The sequence below is a fragment of the Echiichthys vipera genome (genome assembly GCF_963691815.1).
Source record: "Echiichthys vipera genome assembly, chromosome: 11".
In the NCBI taxonomy this organism is placed as follows: Eukaryota; Metazoa; Chordata; class Actinopteri; order Perciformes; family Trachinidae; genus Echiichthys; species Echiichthys vipera.
In genome coordinates this window covers 13955095-13978258 of record NC_139836.1, presented here as the reverse complement: position 1 = coordinate 13978258, position 23164 = coordinate 13955095, and the positions used below count along the sequence as shown (strand labels likewise).

The 23164-nt window shown below is 41.0% G+C and overlaps 2 protein-coding genes across 2 annotated transcripts; one reads left to right on the top strand and one right to left on the bottom strand.

Moving 5' to 3' along the window:
• The first annotated feature begins 464 nt into the window (after positions 1 to 464).
• Positions 465 to 10438, top strand: fbln7 (fibulin 7). Its single transcript, XM_083922858.1, has 8 exons — positions 465 to 739; positions 1903 to 2065; positions 3941 to 4117; positions 5978 to 6103; positions 6245 to 6382; positions 6962 to 7099; positions 7518 to 7656; positions 9321 to 10438. The coding sequence occupies exons 1-8, from the start codon at positions 662 to 664 to the stop codon at positions 9691 to 9693; spliced, it is 1332 nt and encodes a 443-aa protein (XP_083778984.1). The 5' UTR covers positions 465 to 661; the 3' UTR covers positions 9694 to 10438.
• A 3147-nt stretch (positions 10439 to 13585) lies between these two features.
• On the bottom strand, positions 13586 to 22516 carry tmem87b (transmembrane protein 87B). Its single transcript, XM_083922857.1, has 19 exons — positions 22366 to 22516; positions 21108 to 21168; positions 20935 to 21026; positions 20718 to 20852; positions 20579 to 20632; positions 20127 to 20298; positions 19876 to 19937; positions 19412 to 19595; positions 19214 to 19313; positions 19019 to 19112; positions 18606 to 18688; positions 17340 to 17437; positions 17149 to 17207; positions 16959 to 17062; positions 16790 to 16860; positions 16612 to 16682; positions 16354 to 16406; positions 16221 to 16251; positions 13586 to 15466 (listed from the first exon to the last, which is right to left on the bottom strand). Exons 1-19 carry the CDS (start codon positions 22513 to 22515, stop codon positions 15425 to 15427), a joined length of 1716 nt encoding a protein of 571 aa, XP_083778983.1. The 5' UTR covers position 22516; the 3' UTR covers positions 13586 to 15424.
• Between the last annotated feature and the right edge of the window lie 648 nt (positions 22517 to 23164).

Below are 23164 nucleotides of genomic sequence, written 5' to 3'. Positions count from 1 at the left end.
GCTCAAAATGAATCTTTCTAGTCTGCACAACAATGGCGGCAGTGACGGTTAACGTTGGCTATATCTCAGTTACCTGATGATACAGATAGAGAATTGGTCATTGTGTGTTTATACCTATGGTTTAAACGCGTTAGTCCATCAAAGACACGGCTTGACGACCTGTCTCATAAGGAGCATCATCATATTCTGAGGCAGCTCTTATTCTGTATGGATCCAGTCATTTCAGTTTGGGGAAAAAAAAGTAAACAAATACATGTTTACCCTTAATGGCGGAGTAAACAAACACAATTAAGGTCATATTACCATCGGGGTAGCTTCTAGTACATTTTCCTTGACAGCAACATAGAGATGCAAAGAGAAAAACCTAATGTTTTGGGAGTATGTCGGTGGGAGGGATTCTTGCTGCAGGAAACCTAAGTGGCGTGCAGAGCGCAGAGGCTGAACTTTCCGAGAGCGCAGATAAAGAGACGGGAGCGCATGTCTGTCTCAAACACCTGATGAGCATCCTCTAAACTCTTGGAACCAGGGGACGGAGCCTCACAAGAGATAGCCTAACTGTTTTTGGCGATTTTGTCGAAGAAACATAAAAACATAAACCTTCCAAATCTTGGAAAACACCAACAGGGAACAGCATTTCTCTGTTATTACTGAACTTTCAGCGATGGCACTGTCTTTTCGACGCAGGTGTTTGCTTTTGCTGTGTTTGACAGCTATCCAGAGTGGTCACGCTGCCGTACAGGTAAGAGCAATTAGGCTTGTTTATGCAACATTAGGGATCTGCCTCTAGGGCAAACTGGCTCAATAATGTGTCCATATGAAATCTCCAAATCTGAACAAACATTCATACATCTGAGCAAAGGTTATCCTTTTTAATATCTTAATCCTGTTATCCGTAAAATATTGTATTCTGGTCGTGCACTTTATCCTGCTTGCATCTATTATAACTGTGCCATTCTAAGTTCTGCAGGTTTGTGATCACAGTCTGTGTTTCCACTGGAGAAATGACTCAATACTTTTTTGCTTTTCCGAGAAACACCATTGTAGCATCCAGACATGAGTCCTCTCATAAGTTCTTGTCAGCTGGTGGCATTTCCCCTTTGCCTGGGGCAGGTAAAAGGAGCAGAGCACTGTCCAACCACCGCAAAGGTCTAAACTATGTGGATTTCAATGTATTGAAGCTAGTTGTTATTGTACAAAGCCCCTTGAAATGCCACTGCCAGTGCAGGAATTTAAGGTATGCTGCACAGAGAAATTGTTCCAATGAGCATGTGATTAATAAACCCTCCTGAAAGGATTAAAGGCACTTTCTTTGGGGAACTTTGCAATGGCTTGACAAGCTTTCTCCCTCAAGTAACTGCTAGTGGCCCCCATGCTATTTTGAGTCTGCCCAGTCAGGATTATCCAATGAGCATGTGGCTTTCTACCTCCATGCAAAATATACAGAGGAACAGAATTTTGGACTTAGGTCCCACTGACATCTGCCAGACAGCTTTTGTCCAGCTGTGTCTGCCACTAGAGTGTTGATAGTAAGTGGAAAGGGGTGAGGGAGAGAAGAAGAGAGAAGGTGGGCTTAGATAGAATATATTGCATGTGAGTGCAATAAGGTGTACTGGAAAATAGAAAATATTGTAAAGCAAATAAATTTAAAAATAATATATGATGCAAGCACTGTAAAAAAAACAGCCAGTCTTATTATAATATCAATGAAAACTCTTTGTGCCCACCAATAAGATGGCTTTAGTTTCAATTACATCATGGTCCGCAGCTGCACATTAATGTTTATTCACAGCTCATGTTATACATTTTATGACCCTTAAACTGAGAAAACCTATGTTGAAATGTTTTGCCAAGGCTCTTTCATAACTCTTAATTCTGCTCATAGTGCTCATGCTTTATCAACAGACATGCATGGATAAGCACCAGGTGGTCGGGGTGCTCCGTCAAATGGAGAAGTTTCTGAAAGGCCAGGAGATGCGATTTACAGAGGGCCTCAGGATAATGAAGTCAAAGCTGGCAACGCTTCAGAACTCTGTCTCCAAGTTACCTCAAGCGGACCAGTCAGCTGGTGAGTAACAAGCAGATAACGACGCACACCGCCATCCCTAGTCATCGCATTACTTATCATAATAATCGTCATTGTCATCTTTAAAGACCTTTTTCTCAGCAGACCTTTTAAGCCATGGTAGTGTGACAGTGAGCCAGCGTGCACATTACCAAGACCCCAAGACATTGAAGCATTTTTTATTGCTTTTGATTTACCATTTGGCATAAATGTAGGGATACATTTGAATGATTTGAGGTATTTAATATTCATGCAATTTGTGTGTTGTCTCAAAACGTGGCTGTGGTAGAAGTCTTCAAGTTTACATTTGAAATACAATTGCTCAAGTTGATTTAAATTTCCTAAAATGATGCCACTGTGATATTACTTTACGGTGAGTAACTGTATGAATCTGATTTTATAGTCATGTATGCTGTTAAGATCAAGATATAATGATGACAGGCTGCTAAAAACACAGAGTAATGTCCATATTTTCCAATTTTTTATAAATTGGATTTGGATTATTTTACACATTTATTTTCAGTGAAAGAGTTTACTGAATGAGTGGTCATTTAATTGACAATCCATAAAGTTTCACATGCATGCATGATATGAATTCAGTAATTCAGTGAAAAATTGTTCATCCAAAAGCAACAGAAGATTCCAAAGTATCAAATTTGCAATTTTGGGGGGGAATATTCTCTTGTTTGAAGTTGATCTTTAAACTGTTTTTGACAACACAGAGCCGACTTCTTTTACGATGGGATTTTATATTCATCCAATAGCGCAAGGCCATCTCAGTTACAGAGCTGGGTACTTGACAGGGGAAGTGGATTTGTGGAATTGTGTTGCTTGGCAGCAGACACTGAGGCCAATTTGTTAGTGATGGACCAGTACAGTCCATAACTCCAGAGAGCATTTGGCAAGACAGGAGGAAATTGATATTTTACATTTGCACCAATAAAGGGCTCAACAAAATGAAAAGACAAAAAATAAATTATTGCACCAACTTTAAATGCTCAGATCAGGAGGAAAATCCACCAAATCCACATTTAAATACAAATTTAACACAATTCTGATTCAGATTTAGTTACAACAAATTAATGAGTATAATATTATAAATTATAATTTGATTATTTGGATAATGTTATCCAAATAATGTTGTGCAGCATTCGCCATCTTTTCCAGTTCTTATTAACATTAAGCTTAGTTAGCTTATTCTATAGTATATGCTTCCCTACATCATGCTCAAAATTAAAGTAGTCAGAAAAGAACACAAAAGGGTTTCATTATACTCCAAACACAAGCTGGGCATGATGGAGGTCTCCCATGCCACTTGACTTATACAGTAGCCTATCTGAAAGGATCCATATTGTAAAAAGTGCGATTTCTATGTTTGTTTTTTTCATAATAAAGCAGGTCAAGGTGCTATAGAAATTCTGTACTTTTTGAACATTCAAGTATAAATGAAAGTACAAACCTGAAAATGAGCATGATATGGCACCTTTAAGTAACATTAACAGGGGTTTTCACATGAGGTTGAAAAAATAAGAAAATGTTCTCCTAGTTGGATGAAGCATAAATTGTCATAAAAGTAAAACATTTAATCCATTCACAATGTTATGTAATGTAATTACGTTATATATTATACAAATCCAAACTTTCCAGAGAATGCAACATAGCATAACATTTGGCAGCTGGTGAAATTTCGACTCATAAAATGGCCAGTGTTGTGCTGGTTGACTGTAAATGAGGCATTTAAATCGTCCTCTCCCATGAAGGCTCTGTGCTGTCCAGTGACACGTGTATATCCCAAGGGAGAGAATGCCAGAGGATGTCGGTAAGCTTACTCCACATGTGACTAGCCTTTCTCTCAAGCTCTCTTTCTCTCTACCACAGCTCCCACCTCCTGCCCCTCTCTGGAAGCCCCTGTTCACGGAACCAAGTTTGGCTCAAAGTATTTAGTTGGACATGAGGTCCATTTCACTTGTTCTCAGGGCTACCATCTTGTTGGTTCTGCCACACGTGTCTGCAGGGACAACGGCACCTGGACTGGCATCAGTGCCATCTGTAAAGGTGAGCAACATAGAGGAATTCCAGGCCTTTTACCCTGCCACATAGCCTCATTCTTTCAGTCTCACTTCAGCTGCAGTATGTTTTCATCACAGGATTAGAAGGTTTTCACCCCCATGACTTTCTCCACATAAAAACACACATCCACTACTTTTGGGATTTGGTGGAATGTTTTGGGTTAGGACCTGTGCATTATTATCAGTTGAACAGAAATCCCCACATCCAGTTAGGGCGAGCATTCAGTTTCAGCAGTGTCTGAATGCCAGGCTGAGGGAGACAGTAGCACAGAAACCGAACTTAGCTCCTCACGAACACACAGAGATAACAGGCAAAGAAAAGAGGCATTCTTTAGAGTGGCTGGAGCTCCTCAGCGTACTGAATGAAGCCCTCGTTAAAATGGCATTAAATGTCTCTGAACACAGAAAAACACCTGTACTGCATTCCACTGTGGGGTGCCTTACCCTCCAGGTTTTCTACTCCTTATGAATAACAGTGGTTGGGCTACTATAAGATAAACCTTACCTCTCTTGCTCATGTTTCCCTGGTTCTTTGACAGCAGTCCCACTGGACGGGGTTAGGTCCAGACATTATACCCACACCATGGTCTGATAGCACAGAAGAATGCTAAGCATGCTATTGATAGCCTCTTCGGCCCGTGCTGGTGGCACTCTTCCAAAAATTCCAAGTGGCGTACTCAGTTGAACATGTGCATACGTTTATTGACACTCATGGTTAAAACAACATGAGAAGGCTTGCCTCTGCACAGTATTATCCCTGTTCATGTTTTTCAGCCCAGCATAAGAGGTCTAAATTTAGTCATGCTTAAAAAGCAGTATTGACAGAGTGTGAAAACGTTAAAGTAAAGAAGAGTTTAAAAATATCTAGCACAGTCAAGTGTGCCTTTTCATGTTATGGTCCTGTGGTGGCCCCTGGGGAAGCCAAATAAACACTAAAGGGATTGGTTGCCATCCAGTATACTGTGGCCTCAGAGAGCAGAGGCTGCTTCAAAATGTAACATCTGCACAGCTCTTAAAACTGATTTCAGAAACAAAGATCATAAGGCATTATGTACTATTTCGCCTACCTTTTGTTGTCAACAGTTGGCATTTTGTAGTATTTCTGTATCAAGTGATAGTGCCTTCTTACAGGTTTATCATCTTCATAATTAAGTAATCTATATGCCACAAATAAAACAATAAGACCAATTTGCACATGTTCAGGCGGAGGCCATCAAAACACTTGTAGTGAGTAGAATTGCTGTAAACCTGAGACTTCACAACTGTTTATTTTTCATAAAGAAAAAAAAAAAAACTTCAAAGCAATAAAGGCATTTATGCCAAAACAGCTAACATCTGGGGGGTAAGGCGGTGTACACCCTGGACAGTATGTTAGTCTCCCACAGGGCACATAGAGAACATGCAAACACAGAAGAGCCCCAGCCCGGATTTGGACCGGGAACCAATCTTGCTATGAAGCAGCAGTGCTAACCACCACACCACCAGCCACCCACTTTAGTAGTCAACCCCATTAGATTTCATCGATATAACTACTACTTTGTCCCAAATGGAGCAAATAAAAGGGAGTTGCTGACCTACTGTTGCCCATAATGACAGTACCAGTTTGTCATTCTTAAGTATCAGTTATCAAAGTGGGTGGACAATCATTGCTGCTCCATGGATGGATGGTGGCCTTGAAAGGCTTACAGAGGCTCTTTAATTTGTTAGTTAAATGTATTTTTAATCTTTAATCTCCAATCTTACCATCACTTCCCCTCATGCTGTTTGATTAATTTAACTAATTTCAGCATGAGGTTCAGACGCTGCAAAAGTTTACCACAGTGATTTTTCTCTCCTACACCCACAGATATAAGTGAGTGTTCTAGTAATCCCTGCCAAAATGGAGGTACCTGTGTGGAAGGTGTTAACCAGTATAAATGCACCTGCCCACAGAACTGGAGTGGCTCTCACTGTCAGCACCAAACCCAGACAGGTCAGTACCCCAGATGGCTGAGTCTTGTATATCAGCCAAGACTGAGATCTGATACTGTAAATGTAAACATGTTTACTACTAGTGTTCAGCTCTAGAATGTCAGCATAGGTCTTCAACTTTCATATTTCTCCCTTAATGCAGCACCACCTGAGTGGAGTGTTATGAATGATCCAGCGTTCAGCCGGAGACCTCGCTGTGCCCAAGTGAACCGAGCCCAACACTGCAGCTGTGATGCAGGCTTCCACATGAGTGGCACCTCAGACAACACTATCTGTCAGGGTGAGCTGTGATTACTTAATTAATCCCTGTGGGGGAATTCTCATGTTGCTGCTCCTTCTCCCAGGGAAGCAAGGTCAGCTACAGAGCAGTTCCCCCGAGCTGGTGCCCTGCTCAACGACATCTCAGCAGGGCAAATAGCAGATGTTATAATATAGGGACTGCACCCCTAAAAAGACCCCTGAATACTTTTACTTCTCTAGTGATTAATGTGCTTACAAATGAGAGTAATCTGTGGAGCCATTCTGTGACAAACAAAATAATCCTCTCGAGAGGTCACAAGCTGATTAGCATCCGCGCGGTCACAGTTCAGTTGCTTTTAAGATGTAATTGGTTGGGTATCACTTTGAAATTAGTGTTTTCATGCAGTTGCCTCAAATGTGTTAATGTCCAAGATGCTCAAATTGCAAAACTAAGGGACCTAAATACTGACGACAACCTGAGAGACAGAAACAACATACATGAGTTCCCCAGAGTGTGTTGTAAACTGTATGACGTATGTCATTACCTAACATCTCCTCCCTCCTGGTTACTTTTTCATGCACAACGTGAAGCATGACGTGCATTCTTGTTTGTTGACAGATGTAAATGAGTGTGAAGTGTACCGGCTGGACCAGGGAGGAAAGCTGTGCGTCCATGAGTGTGTGAACGTCCCGGGCTCGTACCACTGCTCTTGCCCCAGCGGCTACAAGTTGCTCCCAGACGGGCGGAGTTGTGAGGGTGAGTGACAAGAGGGAACAAAGGCTCATTCACAGAGCCCTGGCAGGCTTCAGAACTGGCTGGGTACGTAGCTCCAGAGATGAATACCTGTGACTTAAAAAGATGAGGAGCCTTGAGCGGCAGAGCTTTTTTAAGTTTCTGCAGGGGTGTTTGTCGGCTCCAAACCCTGTTAGCACGTTCATTTGCACCCCTGAAGTGTACAACGCTTGCCAGTGGAATGAATTACCTCACCCTTTACCAGCAGAAGGGATCTTTAGGACATGAGACGATTGTGGGAGACTAAACTACAAAACCAAATAAACACTCACAGCACAGCACCCCCTGCTCAGACTGTGGTAACCAGGAAGCAGAGAGTCAGTCTGGCAAGTCTCTCTCCCTACTTCTCATTCTTACATGCCTCTGCTGTTTTGTCTTCCAGATGTGGACGAATGTTTAAGCCAGCAGCACAATTGTAGCCGAGGGACAACTTGTATCAACACGGGAGGAAGCTTTCAGTGTGTCAACCCAGAGTGTCCCCGTTCTCATGGCAACATCAGCTACGTCAAGACATCTCCCTTGTAAGTGGAAACACCCGAATGTTTGCTTTGTTTGTCATTTGTTTTGCCAGTGAAATGCTGTAGAAAAAAAATAAACCAGGATCTTCAGGAAATTGTCATCAACTTTCAAATAAAGCAGACCCAACTGTGAGACTCTCATCGGCTCCTGGCGGACATTTGGAATTGGAAAAGCATGCAGAGCATAAATAAAACAGATTATTGCAGTGTTCAGGTGTGCCAGTAATCCATGCCAGTCAACCAGCATGTGCAATTAGAGGTTGAATACTTTTATCAACTGTGATTTAAGAGGTACAAGGTCAGCAAGGTGTTATGGCCTCATACAGAGCTCTCCAGCTGAACTACGTAAAGGGAAATTCAAGTTTCATACAACTTGAGACTTTTTTGGCCGTCATTGCTATTGGTAGAAATAACAGTAAACTTACCATGGTAACCGCTGAGATATGGCAACCCAGCAATATCACTGACTGCCAAGTAAACCAAATGTTTTTTTGGATGAGAAATCAAAGTCTACCAATGAAACCATTATTAAAAGTTATTATAAACTTCCATCACAGTCCTGGTTCTACTTTGACTTGGCTTCCTGTGCAATGATTGATGATTACAAACAACAAATAGGAATTATGAATCGTGGTTATGGCTGTATCACAGTGAAGCAAATCACTCCTGACAAAGAGTATGCATGGTCAGCAGAACTTCATAAGATGACATTTTTGCTTCTTCCATCTCCCTGTTCGCATGTCATCAGCAGGCCGTCTCGTTTAAGAGCATGAAACAAAGCTCTGTCTGCTTCTACTGAACCATCAATGTGGTGAAATACTGCTCCACCGCCAGCAAAGGGGATGAATAAATGTTTGGGATAACTCTTGTAACAAGGGAGAAAGCAGGGAATTGAGTCAGACAGTAGCCGTGTCACCATTTCATACTGCGTAATAATGGTTTTGGATCCTAGTGCACAGAGATGGAAGTTTGTAAGTAATGACCACAAAACAGGAAAAAAATCACTGCTTGCTATGATCCAAGACTTCAGGGTACATGACCTCATATGTACTGTATGTATGTGCTACAAAGAAACACGATCCCACAGGGCTAGATTAATTATGTAATCGTTTTCTCAGTGACAAAATGCCTGCATTACGTGGCGACTGCCAAACACACAGAATGGAAAACACTTAGCACTTTGTCCTGTAGTCCCCCTGTTTAAAGGGTACATATGCTTATTTTCAGGTCCGTACTTGTATTTTGGGTTTCTTCTAGAGCATATTTACATGCATTAATGTTAAAAAATATATATTTTCTAATATTTTTCTCATACTGTCTGTTTCAATATACCTATGTTCACCCTCTGTCTGAAATACTCTGTTTTAACACCTGTCTCTTTAAGGCCCCTCCCTCAGCACCGTCATTGTAATCTTGGAATGACTGTAATGGCACTGTAGCAGCACTTTCTACCCATATATATAGTAGAGTTGTGACATCACAACTGTATAACTCTTGACCACTTGTTTAAAGGCCCCATTTTTGGACTACGGGCTGTGTGCATTTCTCTGTGGATTTTTGATACCTTCACAGTATTTATAGCACCTCGACCTGCTTTAAAAAAGACACAGAAATCGCATTTTTTACAATATGGGGCTGTTAATAATTGCTGCATTTCTGTCCTGCAGTCAGTGTGAAAGGAACCCCTGCCCCATGGATAGCCGCTCCTGCCACCTGGCTCCTAAGACCCTGTCCTTCCACTACCTGTCTCTGACCTCCGGCCTACAGACTCCTGCAACGCTTTTCCGTATGGCGACCGCTGCCGCCCCAGGGCGCACCGGGCCGGACAGCCTGCGCTTTGGCATAGTGGGCGGAAACTCCCGAGGCATCTTCGTCATGCAGCGTTCAGACAGACAGACTGGCGAACTGATACTGGTCCAGCAGCTGCGCGGGCCGCAGGAGATCAGTGTTGATGTGGACATGTCTGAGTACAGTGACCGCACCTTTCAGGCCAAGCATGTGGCCAGGGTTAACGTTGTGGTTTCACCATACAACTTCTGAGAGTGACCTGGCGAAGGAGGAAGACAGGAGACAGAAAGGTGAAGAAGAACAAGGAAGAGTGTAAACGGCACTGAGTTACAGTTACTTAATCCCCTATCAGAAATGAATTTTGTCTGATTAGCCAGGCACAGGCCAACATTTGTTAAGTGGCCAAATTACCAAAAGAGTGAGAGAGTGTAACAATATATGACAAAAACACATTGTATAGATGCTTCTTTAAGTAGTGTCAGCATGAGCTACGACCGATGATGTTTGAGTGTGTTTGAATGCATGGAAACTAGCAAAACAAAAGCATGAATGGGTTGGAGGGGATGGAGGACTGTTTTTTTTTGTGTCCATCATAAATCACGTCTGTGTAGCTCAGGGTCCAGCCCCAGGGCTGATGCACTGCCCTCGCTTTATTGCTGATAAATCCCTATAAGACATTAGTGCTCCTGTGGCTCTAATTTATTGGAAATATTATTGCCTGTTTTTACATTGTAACATACTGTACGCCACATGTTTATCTTCATATCTTCATATGCTGTATATTTGTTTTGGATTTTTTGTACTAGCTTGCCTTATTTAAGGCACCATCCACCGTATACTAGGGGAGTTGTTTTTTTAACAGTGGATGCAGAACTGTACCTGGGCATATTTCCTCTATTACTCATATTCTGTATGTTACCAAGAATCATTATAACCTAAATCAAAGATGATTTGGCAAGCTTGCAAATGCACTACACAGTTTAACTGGTATTCTAATTCTGTCTGCATAACTGAAATAAAGTCAGTCTAACATTTCAGTATTTGTTAGAACTACCTCACTTGACGCTGAACAGTGTGCGATTAAATGTCCTTGTGGCAGTGCTTCTTTTCAGTCTACATCCATTATGAGTGAACTTTAATGAGCGAAATTCAAACCAACGCATAACTGATGAATGAACACTGGAGGGCTGTGTTTTATAATTTAACCACTGGGGCCGAAGTTCACAGACAATACAAACCAAAGCAGCCTTTCCCACATGTCTCGTAAACAAAAGGGTTTCACAGTATTTGACTCTAATACGAGGAACAGTAACTGTCACATTTTAAAAAACATATCTCAGTTAGAGAAAGAAGACACTAATGTTCACCACATGTGTTCTCTTAACTTCCTTCACTCTGTCCTCCTCTCACGACTCCATCCAGGGGTTTACTTTGCAATAAAAGGAGCCAGAAGAGCTGCATGCTTCCAGTTGAGAGTGGATGGTGAGAATCAAAACACATGCCCCGACAGTACACACTGCTCTGAAAATGACAATGTGCCTTAATGGCAGCAGGCGTAATTTCCTTCAGTTACCGTAGGAGGAGGGCTCACATTGCAGCCTTTGTTTCAGGCTTGTGCTCAGGCTGTTTGATGTTCACATGTTTCATCCATTCTGAGGCGGAAGGATCTATTGCCAGAGACGACTGGAGAGCGCTAAGCTACATAACACAAGCCATTTGTTGGAGAGTAATGATAAGGACCTTAAGGGAAAGCCAGCACAGAGTCACAGAAACATGGTCAATTTAGTGTACCACGCATAGGGAGTGGACAGAATAACAGAAACACTCATACAGTAGATACATACAAAGAGACAGGGTCTTACAGTACATATCAATTTGATTATTAGATATGTCCCCAAAGCAATTTCAGTCAAAAGCAACTGGACTTGTTTATTTGTCCAGGGAGACGTTTCACCTCTCATCCAAGAGGCTTCATCAGTACATGTACGCATCTGACCAGGCTGGGACTGGTCCAACTATCTGGTGTGGAGATCCAGGTATTTAACCTTTCACAAGGCCGATGATGTCACTGGAACCCTTTGTGCTCCAAGTGCCAACGATCGTCGTTGGAGTGACAGTTGTTGGTGGGAAGTAGGTTCCGACTTTGTTAGTGCTCTATTGAGTCTTAACGACAGTTGTTGGAGTCACAGGAGGCAGGTGGCACTTGGAGCACAAAGGATTACAAGGCCCCTACACATGATAAGCGGTAAAAAAAAAAAGAAGGGTGCTGGCCATTCCATTTATTTCCTATGGAGGAAGCAGTATCACCAAGCCTCCACCACAGCGACTCCCTGGTTGATCCAATAAGGAAGTGCCCAAAACTGCAGTTCTCTGATTGTCCACTAGAAGTAGTTTGCACAATAGAGCAGTTTCTCATTGACCCCCATGTTAAAGAGACTGTTTTCACAGCATAATTAAACCTATTTAAGGTCTGGTACAAAGAAAATATTCTAGTCTGTATGTTTAGGTCCTATCTCCATGACAACACTGAGTGGGGAGGGTTTTTTTTTCATTGGAGGTTAAAGTTTATGAATAATTAGAGGCGCAGCCTTTTGAGTAACAGCGAGCCGCTGGCTCTCCTCGGAGGTATACAAAGAAAATGTAACGCTTGGAGGTTCATAAGCAGTCACACCAGGTTTGTGAATAGGCAGTTAACAGTTGTTATAATACCAAGGCTGATTTAGCCGTTTATTGGCTCCCTGTGCCCAAGGTCTGGGCGGTAAGCCCAGCGCAAAAAGTGTGTCATGTGAAGGTCCCTTAAGTCTGACAGACCAACCGCTGTCAGCAGCCTCACTAACATGGCGGCTCATTTATATTGAGCTGGGAATGTCGCCACAGACATAATATTCCGCAAATGTAATAGTGCTTTCATTAGTCGGTCATATGATCAATCACTATTGTTTTAACTCACTCGTTGATAGATAGTAACTTAAAAGACAACTAAATAGATGCAGATCTTACGGAGTACATATTTAAATTCGGTGTCCTGTCTGTGTTGGTAAAGTTCTGTCCGCGACCACTGTTGCCTTCACCGATGCAACTTTCCAGTGCCTTGTTAATTGTCAATGCTAAACTGCTTGTACAAAGCTTATACAGTATCCTCCTAAAACATATTTTGACTTTCCTATATAGCCATGAAAGTCATTTTAAATGAAACAGCAGAAACACTAAATCTATGGATCACTGTCACAACAGAAAAGAGGCATGTGCGTTGCTGTTGGGTTAGTCCAGAACGAAAGTAATTGTAGAGAACTTTTGCTCTACTTTTATTATCCAGAAGAGGAGAGGTCATCTGTGGCTCATCATTCATGTGGGATAAATGTCTGGAAGAAATCTGGAAATATGCAAGGCTATAACATAGGAAAGTAGAATGAAGGTACTTTTGCTTTTGTATGAATTTTAAGTGGCCTATAATCTGTCAAAACATGCCATAAATAACACTTGTTTGTTTCAGTCTTGGTATAAAAAACAACCAAAAAATGCATATATAATGAATTGACAAGAAAACCTGTAAAAAATGAATTATCTAGCAGGTTGCTCAGATGGAGGGAGCAGGTTTCTCTGGCTCTGGGGCCCAAAGGGCTTTTCTCAGTATGAGGCCATGTTTTCCTGTTTGTCTCCACAGAGAGATCATGATGGTTTTATCTGTGATTTAATATTTGTAAAATTGCAGTAGAGGTATTTTGGTGCTTAATGTTTAGTATTTTAATCCCAAATACTTTGTCTTCTTTGATGGAAAAGGGTACAAATACAAGGGATGTCCATGCTGGATAATAGTATAACTTTAATTTTAAAGGTTTAACCAGTTTGATCTCCATAAAAAAACTTGTAATTTCATCATGGCAACAGGTTTTGTAGAGTCTGTTCTTTCTCTTGGTCTCATGCCCATTAAGGGCTAATGGCTTTACATTTTCAGCAACTGGGCTTCATTGAAACTCTCCCTCATCAGTATTTCAGTCTGGGTTTCATTATCATTCATCATCATTTTCCTCACAATAGCCCATTTATTCAACAGTTTCTTCTCCGATTCCCTCTTGAATCTAGTATTTACAAGACAGCTTTAAAAAGAAAGATTTTAACCGATTCAGCAAAAATCACAACCATAGTAAAATATGTATTTTTATTGCCAAATTAATACTGAAAATCATAGACCAGGAATCAAACATTCTCCTGTGTTCTGTTAATATTTAATCTGAGTGTACACACTTCCTGAGAAGGAAGAGAGACGAAAGTTGCTGGTGTGAAAAGTTCTTCGAGACACCCATGAAAAAAAATAAGAGTTGTCATATCCAGACACCTCTCCACCTGTGGAATTATGACATAACAGGAATAAGCCAAAACCCATCTGTACAAAAACTTGAGGTCCAGGTGTCTGTAGTTTTATATAACAGAAGGACAGCTTGCCATCATAAGCATAATTATTCCAGGTTTCCAACCAATAAAAAAACAAAACAGTGACGTTGTAAACCCAAGAGATCATCTTTTGCTTACGCAAAGCACATAACTTATCTCATGTGTTATAATATGGGATGGTCTAAACAGTCAAGTCCTGTTGGTACACTCAAGACAACACACAAAGACGACAACAACAGCGTTTCAACTCCAAAACTACACTAACAAAAACACAGGGGCAGCCATTTTCAGAAAAATAGAAAATAGTAAGACTTATTTTGACAGAACATGAATGTTACTACAATGTCTGTTAAACCACCCTAATGTTTCTTTTATCAGCAAAAAATGCAAAGCAATAAGAAACAAGTTGCAGTGTGCCTTTTGCCTAATTTGTTAGGGTTTGTGGGGTCCAATGAATTAAAATAAAAAGGAAGCACACATTGTAAACACACTTGAGACATAGGTGAAAACACTCTTTAACAACGTATAAGTACACTTGAAACAGAAATAAATAAAGAAATGATTCAACTCCATATTAACATACATACAGTATATTGCTGACTATGTCACAAGAGACAAAACCTTCCCAGCCACCCACACAAACAGTAGATGCAAAAGATGACAGCAGGCCTCCACTTCTACACTACTGAACCCACATGTAAATTCAAATTGTACAAATCACTCATTTGTGCTTCACCCTCCTCACACTCATTCACACACTGATACTGAGGCTGCCGGAGAGACAGGAACAACACTTTCTTACATATTGTTCTCAATCACCTGAACAGATTAGGCCTCATACAAGAAATACATGTAGGCACAGCTTTGATCTTCAAAGTGCATAAGAGCAAATGTTCTATTCAAAGTCAATGTGTCTGAATTTTCTATCAGATTTTAGTATTTGCGACAAAAAAAACACCATAGTTTACCAATCGCACAATTCTATCTTTATAAAGAAAGATCCTGTTCAAAATAATTCATAAACACATGTCTCCGTCTCTCTTCTGGCTGCTAAAAATTGCTCGATAAATTATTCTTGGTGCTTGTTACTAAGGAAAAAAGATGGCTTTTAATTATTCTCCCCTCATAAGAAAGCATCTTACTTTCAATTGACTCATAACATCTAGATACCCGCAAAAAAGACACTTAACTTATATTTAAGAGTATGTTCATGCATGAGGCCCATTGTTCTTAATTCTCTCATAAAATAAATTCACATGAACATGACATAAATACAGCACTTAATAGAAAATGAAACATTCTCTTTGGAAAGAAAGGCTCAAAACAGGGAAATAGTGAACCAGTTGGTCAGTGAAAAGACAGTTTTCCTCTGGTAGAGTCCTTCGCTCTTAAGAAGTTGAGGAAATGAGCGGAGATCCCTCTAAAATTGTGGCCTGCCACCACCCTGCGAAGTAGGCGCCGTACAGGAAGATCCCCTAAAAAACTAAATGGCACTCCACCACCACTCGACTGGAAATCCTGGACAAAACCCTGCTGCAGAGTCAGGGATAGCTGCTGTGTGTACTCCCTCCATGTCTGGAAATGTTTTACCTCACTCCAACTTTGACATCTCATATCTGGTCGTCATGATTTCCTGCAAAAATAATATGCAAATATAAACTAAACATTACTGTTTCATTTTCAGACAGAAATCCCCAACCGATGTTATTAGCTTTTCTTATTCAGGTGCTATGTACACTAAGCCTCACCCCCCTTAGTTACTGTTGCTACGACCCATTGGTAAAGGCATTCTGGCAGCACATAATAGTTCACAACGATAACGGTCGCTACTGTACCATCTGAAATTCTTAGTAATTGTTTAAAAGAAATGGGTCGTTAGTTTCAGACAGAGGAAGACAAAAGTGGTTTCTAATTTCTAGCCAGCCACCATTGTTTTATTGCCCATAGCACCAATCATAGGATGTGGAAAACCATGTTGTCTCCACAAAGTGGCAACCAGAAAAAGCAGTCCCTCCAATAGCCATAAGAAGGATTTAAAATGTCAACATTTACGGGAGAAATAAACACGTGTACAGCCTGGGACAAAAAAACACCTCTCAGTGTTCATGACAACTGTGCAGGGGTGGAGTGAAGCAAACAGTCCGTAAGCATCTGCTTGATTTCAATGTAGGTATGAACAAAAAATGTGCCCTAAAAAGTAACGGGCCCTTTCACTGTATCCTCAAGTCAGTCCCCATAAGGTCACTAAAACAGCATAATCAAGCAAGGCTTTCTTTCTTCTTGGATTACTCATCTCCACATATCTACACCAGCTGCCTCTGGTTAAAGATTTGAGGTGTGTGAATCCTGTTATTATATATATTTATAGATTCTAAAGTAATTCATACCTCATCTGAGTCGAGCAGGACTGGCAGAGCACTGCAGTGCAAACAGAAGCAAAGAGAGACTGTTAGAATCACACATGCCTTATATAATAACACCTTGCTGGATTAATAAATATAAATTTGATATTATGCTTACACATCAGAAAGAGCGCTAGGAATGTTATCCTCCACCCACTTCATGTCTTCCTCCTGGACAAGTGGAAAAAGAGGATGAAAAAAATGGAGGATGGAAAAAAAGTCAACACTGCCATCTGCTGAAATATGTGACGATTGTACAGCTGCATTTCCTAAACTTGGGACGGCTACTCTTATCATAGATACTTTTTTTAATAAAGCACCCTGAATTACACTAATCAATACAGCAATATTCCAAGTGTGCAGTTGTGTTACTGACTGGGTTTGTTTCTTGAGGCTTCACTGTGCCGTTCGTCTCACTTTTAGATGATCTCAACTTTATGCCGTCAGCTGTGAAGAAAATGAAACCCATAGGAAAGAAAAAATAAATATGACACTAGTAAACACTGCAAATGTTTAGTGTTCTGGGTAAAAAGTATCCAACGATGTTAACGTACCAATATTTGTAGAGGCGAACTCCTCAATCTCCTCATCGTCAGAGTCATCAATGAGAGGTGTGAACGCGTACCTGTGGACATGTGAAATGAAGTGATTGGTAAAGCAGAGAAAAAGAGTGCCCGATTCAGCTCAAGTTGCTGACCTCAGCGGTCCTGATGCACTACTTGCCTTTGGTTGTTTGCAGACGGTCTCCATAAAAACATTATGACAAATAGAATGACAGAGAACAAGAACCTCCAGAAAGCATCTTCCACCCACAGCTCAATCCAATCCTTTACACAAAAAAAAGGTACAATCATCAATAAAATGTATTGGAGGGACGGGGTTTCTACTGATGGATATGTCACACCATACTCACAGACTGGCATTCTGCAAGCCGGAATTTTTTTGCTGTCCAACCCATGAAAATGATGGAAGCTGCGGGAGAACAGGGCGACGTTTGAGACACAAGTCTAAATGTTTTATATTGATTGAAATACGAATAACTAGGAATAAGGAGACTGGCACAGAGAATAACATTATGACTGCAAGTGTAGTCGTACCACTTACCAAGGACAGCAAATATTAGTGTGTTTGTAAAGTGCCTGTAGAGAGACAACTTGACAGGGTTCCTCCTCAGCTTCAGAGTCTTGATGGTTTGTGCCAGACTGACAAAGATGTTAGTGGCAGTCAAGGTAAACACGTGGCAGACTTTATATAGAGACCATATTACAAATTCATCAATGGGCCCTTATAGCCTCTTCATGCAAGAATACAGTATCCTAACGCTTTCCTCCAAACGCTCTTTACTAACTCACTGTAACTATACAAATTAATGTGGAAAGAATTTGATTGAGGTCACTGACGGCACTCTGACTTTGTAAAAGTCTTTAACTTTACAATGAGGTGGAACAGAAAGATAACAGCACAGATGCTGCTATCCAAGTAGAGTTGTTAAATAATCTTCTTAATTAAAAAATATATATAAAGTTAATACATTGTATTCAGGGTGTATATGTGTATTAAACTAACAGAAGAAGAATTCACCTATATACCTGTGTAATGCCAGTCTTTGTCAAAGTGGTACCTCGGGTTGGGCGATATGACAATGTGGTGGTTGGGCATGCAAATTCATCGCTTCTAGACTAATCACTGATTTTCCCACACAAAATCGGCAGCCACAGAATCCAGATGATTCCTCCACAGATTTTATCACAAAAAAAAACAACCATAGAATGTTTACACAAAGCAAAAAAAATGCATTCTGCTAAATTCCACTGATTTTCATGCTAAATTGCCACATGAAAACGTAGAAGAAGCAGTGAGAGAAAGTTAAATCATCAACCAGAATAAAAAACAATTGATTAATGCTGAGCGCTTTCACTGCAAATGATCTAGGAAAGGAAGACGTTTCAGATAAACCTCTCCAGCGATAATTTGGGCTCATATGAAGAAGGTGAGGAGGAGCAAAGGGGAACCACACAGGGAAAGGTTGTGGGTGCACAAAAGGATATCCACCAACAGAGAGAGGAGTCAAGCAGAGCCAGGGGAATGTTGGCCAGCAGGGTCAAGTCAGAGTCTTTCGCCTAGAAGGGGAGGGGGGGGTAGAGCAGGACCCGAAGGCACACCGAAGAAGATAGGATGAGAAATTAAAAAAAGGCAGCATGGCCAGCAAAATATAGAACCATTCACCAAAGTGCAAAGAAGAAAATCAAATCGATCAAATCACCCAACCACAAAAGGCAAGAAAACTCAAAATCACATGGGCTCAATTAATTAACAAGTTGTTGTTAACTGTTGATAACTAGTGATTATTGGTGCTGCTGAGGAGAACACTGGAAGGATATGAACCAGATGGCGCAGGAGTCCAACACTGCCAGAACAATTGCTGTAATGAGAGCGGGGCCATTGTCTCGACCCTTGGTTTTTTGGCCCACCCAACAAATCAATAAAAAGTACAAATTTAGACAAATTGTTCTTTCAAAACACAATCTGACAACATAGAGCTTTAATACTGCTTCTAAACAATCCAGCCCTGGAGAAACAAAGACTTGACGTGTCGATCATCCCGTACTTCAAGTTCAGTTCTGATCATCAACTCGTCCTTTGTCGTTTGATTGTCGTTAAATTCTTTGGGGTTTTATGACTGCTGGTCAGATTATAAATATGCAGTTTGAAACCTAACTTCTGTGTGGCATCTATTACGGTTGACGTTGATGTTGTTATTTAAAAAAAAATAAACCACTCACCCCAGTTATCCTCAGGACCCCTTCAATGCTAGCAAAAGCAAAGTAGAGAATGCCGAGCCCCACAACTCTGTGCATGACTTGCCCCAGTCGAGGCCTAAAGCGAAAGAGAATTAAAAAAAAGTTTATTTGTTTGCAGATTAATTAAGGGGATTTCAATCGACAAGTAGCTGTGTGTTCAAATAAAGTTGGACATACTTTACAATGCCGTAGCCAAGGCTGACGATGATGACAAGCAAGCGGGCCAAAGTCCTTTTGAGGGCAGAGACCAGCTCGGCAAAGATCAACAAGCCTGGAGCTGAAGGCAACAGTGACAGGGGGGGGAAAAGACATTTAAAATCCAAAACATCTCACTATCTCACATGAAAAAGGTAATGGGGATCCGTAGAAACTCACAAGCGGAGCCGACAGCGTTGGTGTTTTCATATTCGGCACAGAAGACAGCCTTCTCCACCATCCCGAGAAATATGACCCCTGCAATCCAGAACTGGATCCTCAGCAGATCCTTCCAGTAGCACGCCGCCCAGATAAACCAGAGCAGGGCGTACAGGATGTACACTATGCACATCACCATGTAGAACTACAAAGAGAAAGTGACGGATTAGTCTAGAAACAGATATGGGAGCAGTTGGTCTTCATCAGCAGAAGACCCAAAAAAGAAAATGACAGAAAAATGTACAGTTCATCCAAAAACGCCTTGTTTCTCTTCAGAGTACAGGCTATTTGTACAGACTAGCTTCAGTCGATGTTCCTGTTGAGTTTATGAAATGTTATCCCCTTAATTCCCTGGAGTGGATTGTACTGTGCTGACCAGAGCTACGAAATCATCACAATACAGATTCCTCGAGTCATCTACTTACAATCATGAGAGGCCATTCAGTGATAGAAATGTAGCCATGGCTGCCTTTCATCACCACATTAACTGGAAACAAAAAAACAACAACATTATCATTTATTTCTGCTGGTGAAATCTGACACTTGCGTCAGGTGCTAAATAGCTTCCCATTAATGGGCCAGCTTCTGATTAGGAAAGTCATTTAATGTCCTCTATGCCAGTCGCGCTGGATATTAGTTGCTCATAATGTTATTATCTTTTGAAAAAGAATCTTACCCGTTAAATTCCAGTTGGCTTCCTGTTTACTAGACACAATCTTAACAACGAGCAGGTAAGGCCCGTCCTTCCACGTGGTGGCTATGACATTGTCTTGCATATTTACACTGCCGTTCTTGGCGGTGCTGCTGCTGTCATATTCCCCAGTCATCCATTTGGTGTCATTTTCATCCTGCAGCATTACAAACGTGATGCTGTATTTATCACTTTTAAAAATATATATTTAAATACTGTGCATGTGATGACGTGAAAAGCAGCATTCCAAACATTTTTTATCTGAACACCATACCCACATTGACATGACACAGACCAGGATTAAAACGAGTAAAGTATCCCTTTAAAGACACTGAATACTCAACGATTATGTTAATTCCTTATAATTTTCTGAAAGTCTTTTCTAACTTCAACTTCCACTATTCTATTAAAATCAAAGAGCATTTATATTTTCTTACAGGCACTTCACCCTCCACATGTGGACTGACTGGACGTGGATCTGCCTTTGCTTTCTGAAAAACACAGATGTTAAAAGATAGTAAATGCTATGAAGCCAAGTGTGTGACTGTGCTGAGGAGAGTAATGTAACAAACCTACTTTGAGCATTGGAAAGGAGCGCAGTCCATTGTTGCATGTTACAGGACTGTGTTTATGTTCGATGTACTCTCCTTGTCCGAGGGGGTTTGGATCCAGTCCCTCCCCACGATTTAAAGGTGTTCTCTCATACATTTCCTACAGACAATAACAGCGTTCAGAAACAATCAAATCTAAATAGAGTGCGCATTATGGTATTACATTAAGCTTCTGCACTTACTTCAATATTGTTGAATTCATTGTGACAGGGATAGTATTTTAAAAACCAGTGAATAGAGAAGATCATCTCCTCAGGACAGCCAAAAGACACCACTGAAAGATGAAGACACAAGCGATGAAAATAAACACAAGGGACAAGAAGGAATACATTTTGTTTCATTTTCCGTGTCTTACCTTTCAATTCAATGTTGGTGTCTTTATACATGGATTTCCTTAACAGCAGTGGCCTTGAGGTCTGACGGATAGAAGAAGAAGAAGAATTACTTTATTTATCCCGCACGGGGAAATTTAATATTTTCACTCTTATTATTATTATACATGTTACATACACAGGCCCGAAATACACACATGCACAAACAGGACCTATATATGCAATTAAGGAGAGATGTCGAGGGGGAGATGCGAGGGGGCTGCCAGTGACCAGCGCCCCGAGCAGTTGGGGGTTCGGTGCCTTGCTCAACAGCACCTTGGCAGTGCCCAGGAGATGAACTGGCACCTCTCCAGCTACCAGTCCACGCTCCATACATGGTCCACACAGGGACTTGAACCAGCGACCCTACGGTTCCCAGCCAAGTCACCTATGGACTGAGCTACTGCCGCCCAATAGATAAAGTATGAGTGCAACAAAAGATTATTATTTCTATTTGATCAATATATAATTAGTTTGAACTGATCATAATTTAGGATGGATGGAGGCTCAGTGGTTGATACTGTCCTGGGTTCAAACCCAGGCTGGGCCCCTTCTGTGTTTTGCGAAGGGAGAAAGACTGTACATCTGGAGAATCTGAAGCTTTAATATTGTCCATATAGGTGTGTGCATGTGTTGTGTATGTATGAGTGACCTCTCCAGGTTGTACCTTGCCTCTCAGCACACCAAATACTGCAACTAAAGACAACTACTGAGGGAATTTGAAACGTCTCAATACTTGAATTATTGATCAAGGCTTTCCAGTTCTTCTCGGATTGAGTCCCGATGATGTAAATCCACCTACAATGTGTGTTTTTCGTGAATATTACAAAAATGATATGTTAGAGTTTGGCGATAAAGTACCAAGGAGAAAGATACATCTATTAAGGTTAATAAGGTTTATCTCGGGAACTCAGCTTAATAGCAGAGTGTTTAAACAGCTGTCTAACTTAAACCAGTTAGCCTCCAGCTAACCTTAAAGTGCACACCAGCCCTTCTCCACAAGGCTAATGCTAATTAGCCAACAACATACCCAGCTGTTTCGGTACGAGGCACACTTTATCCTTATCTAGGAACGATAGCGAGTCACAGTGAAGAGTTGTTAACGCGATAATGCAGGACAGATGACACGGCTATCTCTCCCCGACACACTCACAGCTGATAGAGAGCGAGCATCAACACGGCTAATGTGGCTAACGTCAGCTAGCCGGTGCTGTGGTCCAGTGTTTCCGGTCACATACTCACATTTACAACTGCGATTTTCCAAAGTCCCGTCTCTGGTGCTGCAACAACCGCATTTATGGTGCTGAGTAAAAGTACAAAAAGGACTGTCCATGTGTAGCAAACTCCTGTGGTCGGACAGCTCCACGTCCTCATCCTGACTGCAGCAGCCATGTCGGTGTGGGAGTGAACACTTCCTGCAGGAGGCGCCGTGAACCGTCAACCGCCGGAGGAGGAGGAGGAGGAGGAGGAGGAGGAGATGGAGGAGGAGGAGGAGGAGGAGGAGGAGATGAAGGAGCAGGAACTCTCTCTGGAGCCGACATGCCTGCTTCATCCTCAGGTTTACTGTCAGCAATTGTTTCATAGTATCTGTTTTTTATTAGTTGTATGTTTATTTACTTATTTACTGTTTATTTATTTTGTATGTCATATAAACATGTTATGCAGTATTGAAGGGATCATATATTATAATATAAAATACTAATGAGTTGAAGTTGATTTCAGAGACAATAATACGATGTAGGACAAATGTGCTGAAATTCATTTATATCTTGTTATAAAGTAAAGATAAGTAGTGATTAATATGTTAGAAATTTTAAAATATAAAATATAAATATGATTATATACACTATAAATAATGTAATACTTTTAGTTATGGAAAGGGGGTTGGATTAAATAGGTTATGCTTCTTCCCACTCCTTTTTGAATATGTGAAAATATATATTTCTTTAAATTCAATTCTTTTGTATGCGTTTTTCTATTTTTTACGTTTTATTGTTTTTTTCCGCCTGCAATTGTTTTTTGCTTGATTATTATTTTGTTA

What these genes read in the sequence shown, in the direction of transcription:
- fbln7 (XM_083922858.1), top strand. Translation starts at nt 662, where the DNA reads ATGGCACTGTCTTTTCGACGCAGGTGTTTGCTTTTGCTGTGTTTGACA. An exon ending in TCAAGCGGACCAGTCAGCTG is followed by an intron (nt 2,066 to 3,940) that starts GTGAGTAACAAG and finishes TCTCTACCACAG; the next exon opens with CTCCCACCTCCTGCCCCTCT. An exon ending in AGACGGGCGGAGTTGTGAGG is followed by an intron (nt 7,100 to 7,517) that starts GTGAGTGACAAG and finishes TTTGTCTTCCAG; the next exon opens with ATGTGGACGAATGTTTAAGC.
- tmem87b (XM_083922857.1), bottom strand. Translation starts at nt 22,515, where the DNA reads ATGGCTGCTGCAGTCAGGATGAGGACGTGGAGCTGTCCGACCACAGGA. An exon ending in ATGAATTCAACAATATTGAA is followed by an intron (nt 20,853 to 20,934) that starts GTAAGTGCAGAA and finishes TATTGTCTGTAG; the next exon opens with GAAATGTATGAGAGAACACC. An exon ending in CTGAATGGCCTCTCATGATT is followed by an intron (nt 19,596 to 19,875) that starts GTAAGTAGATGA and finishes TTCTCTTTGTAG; the next exon opens with TTCTACATGGTGATGTGCAT.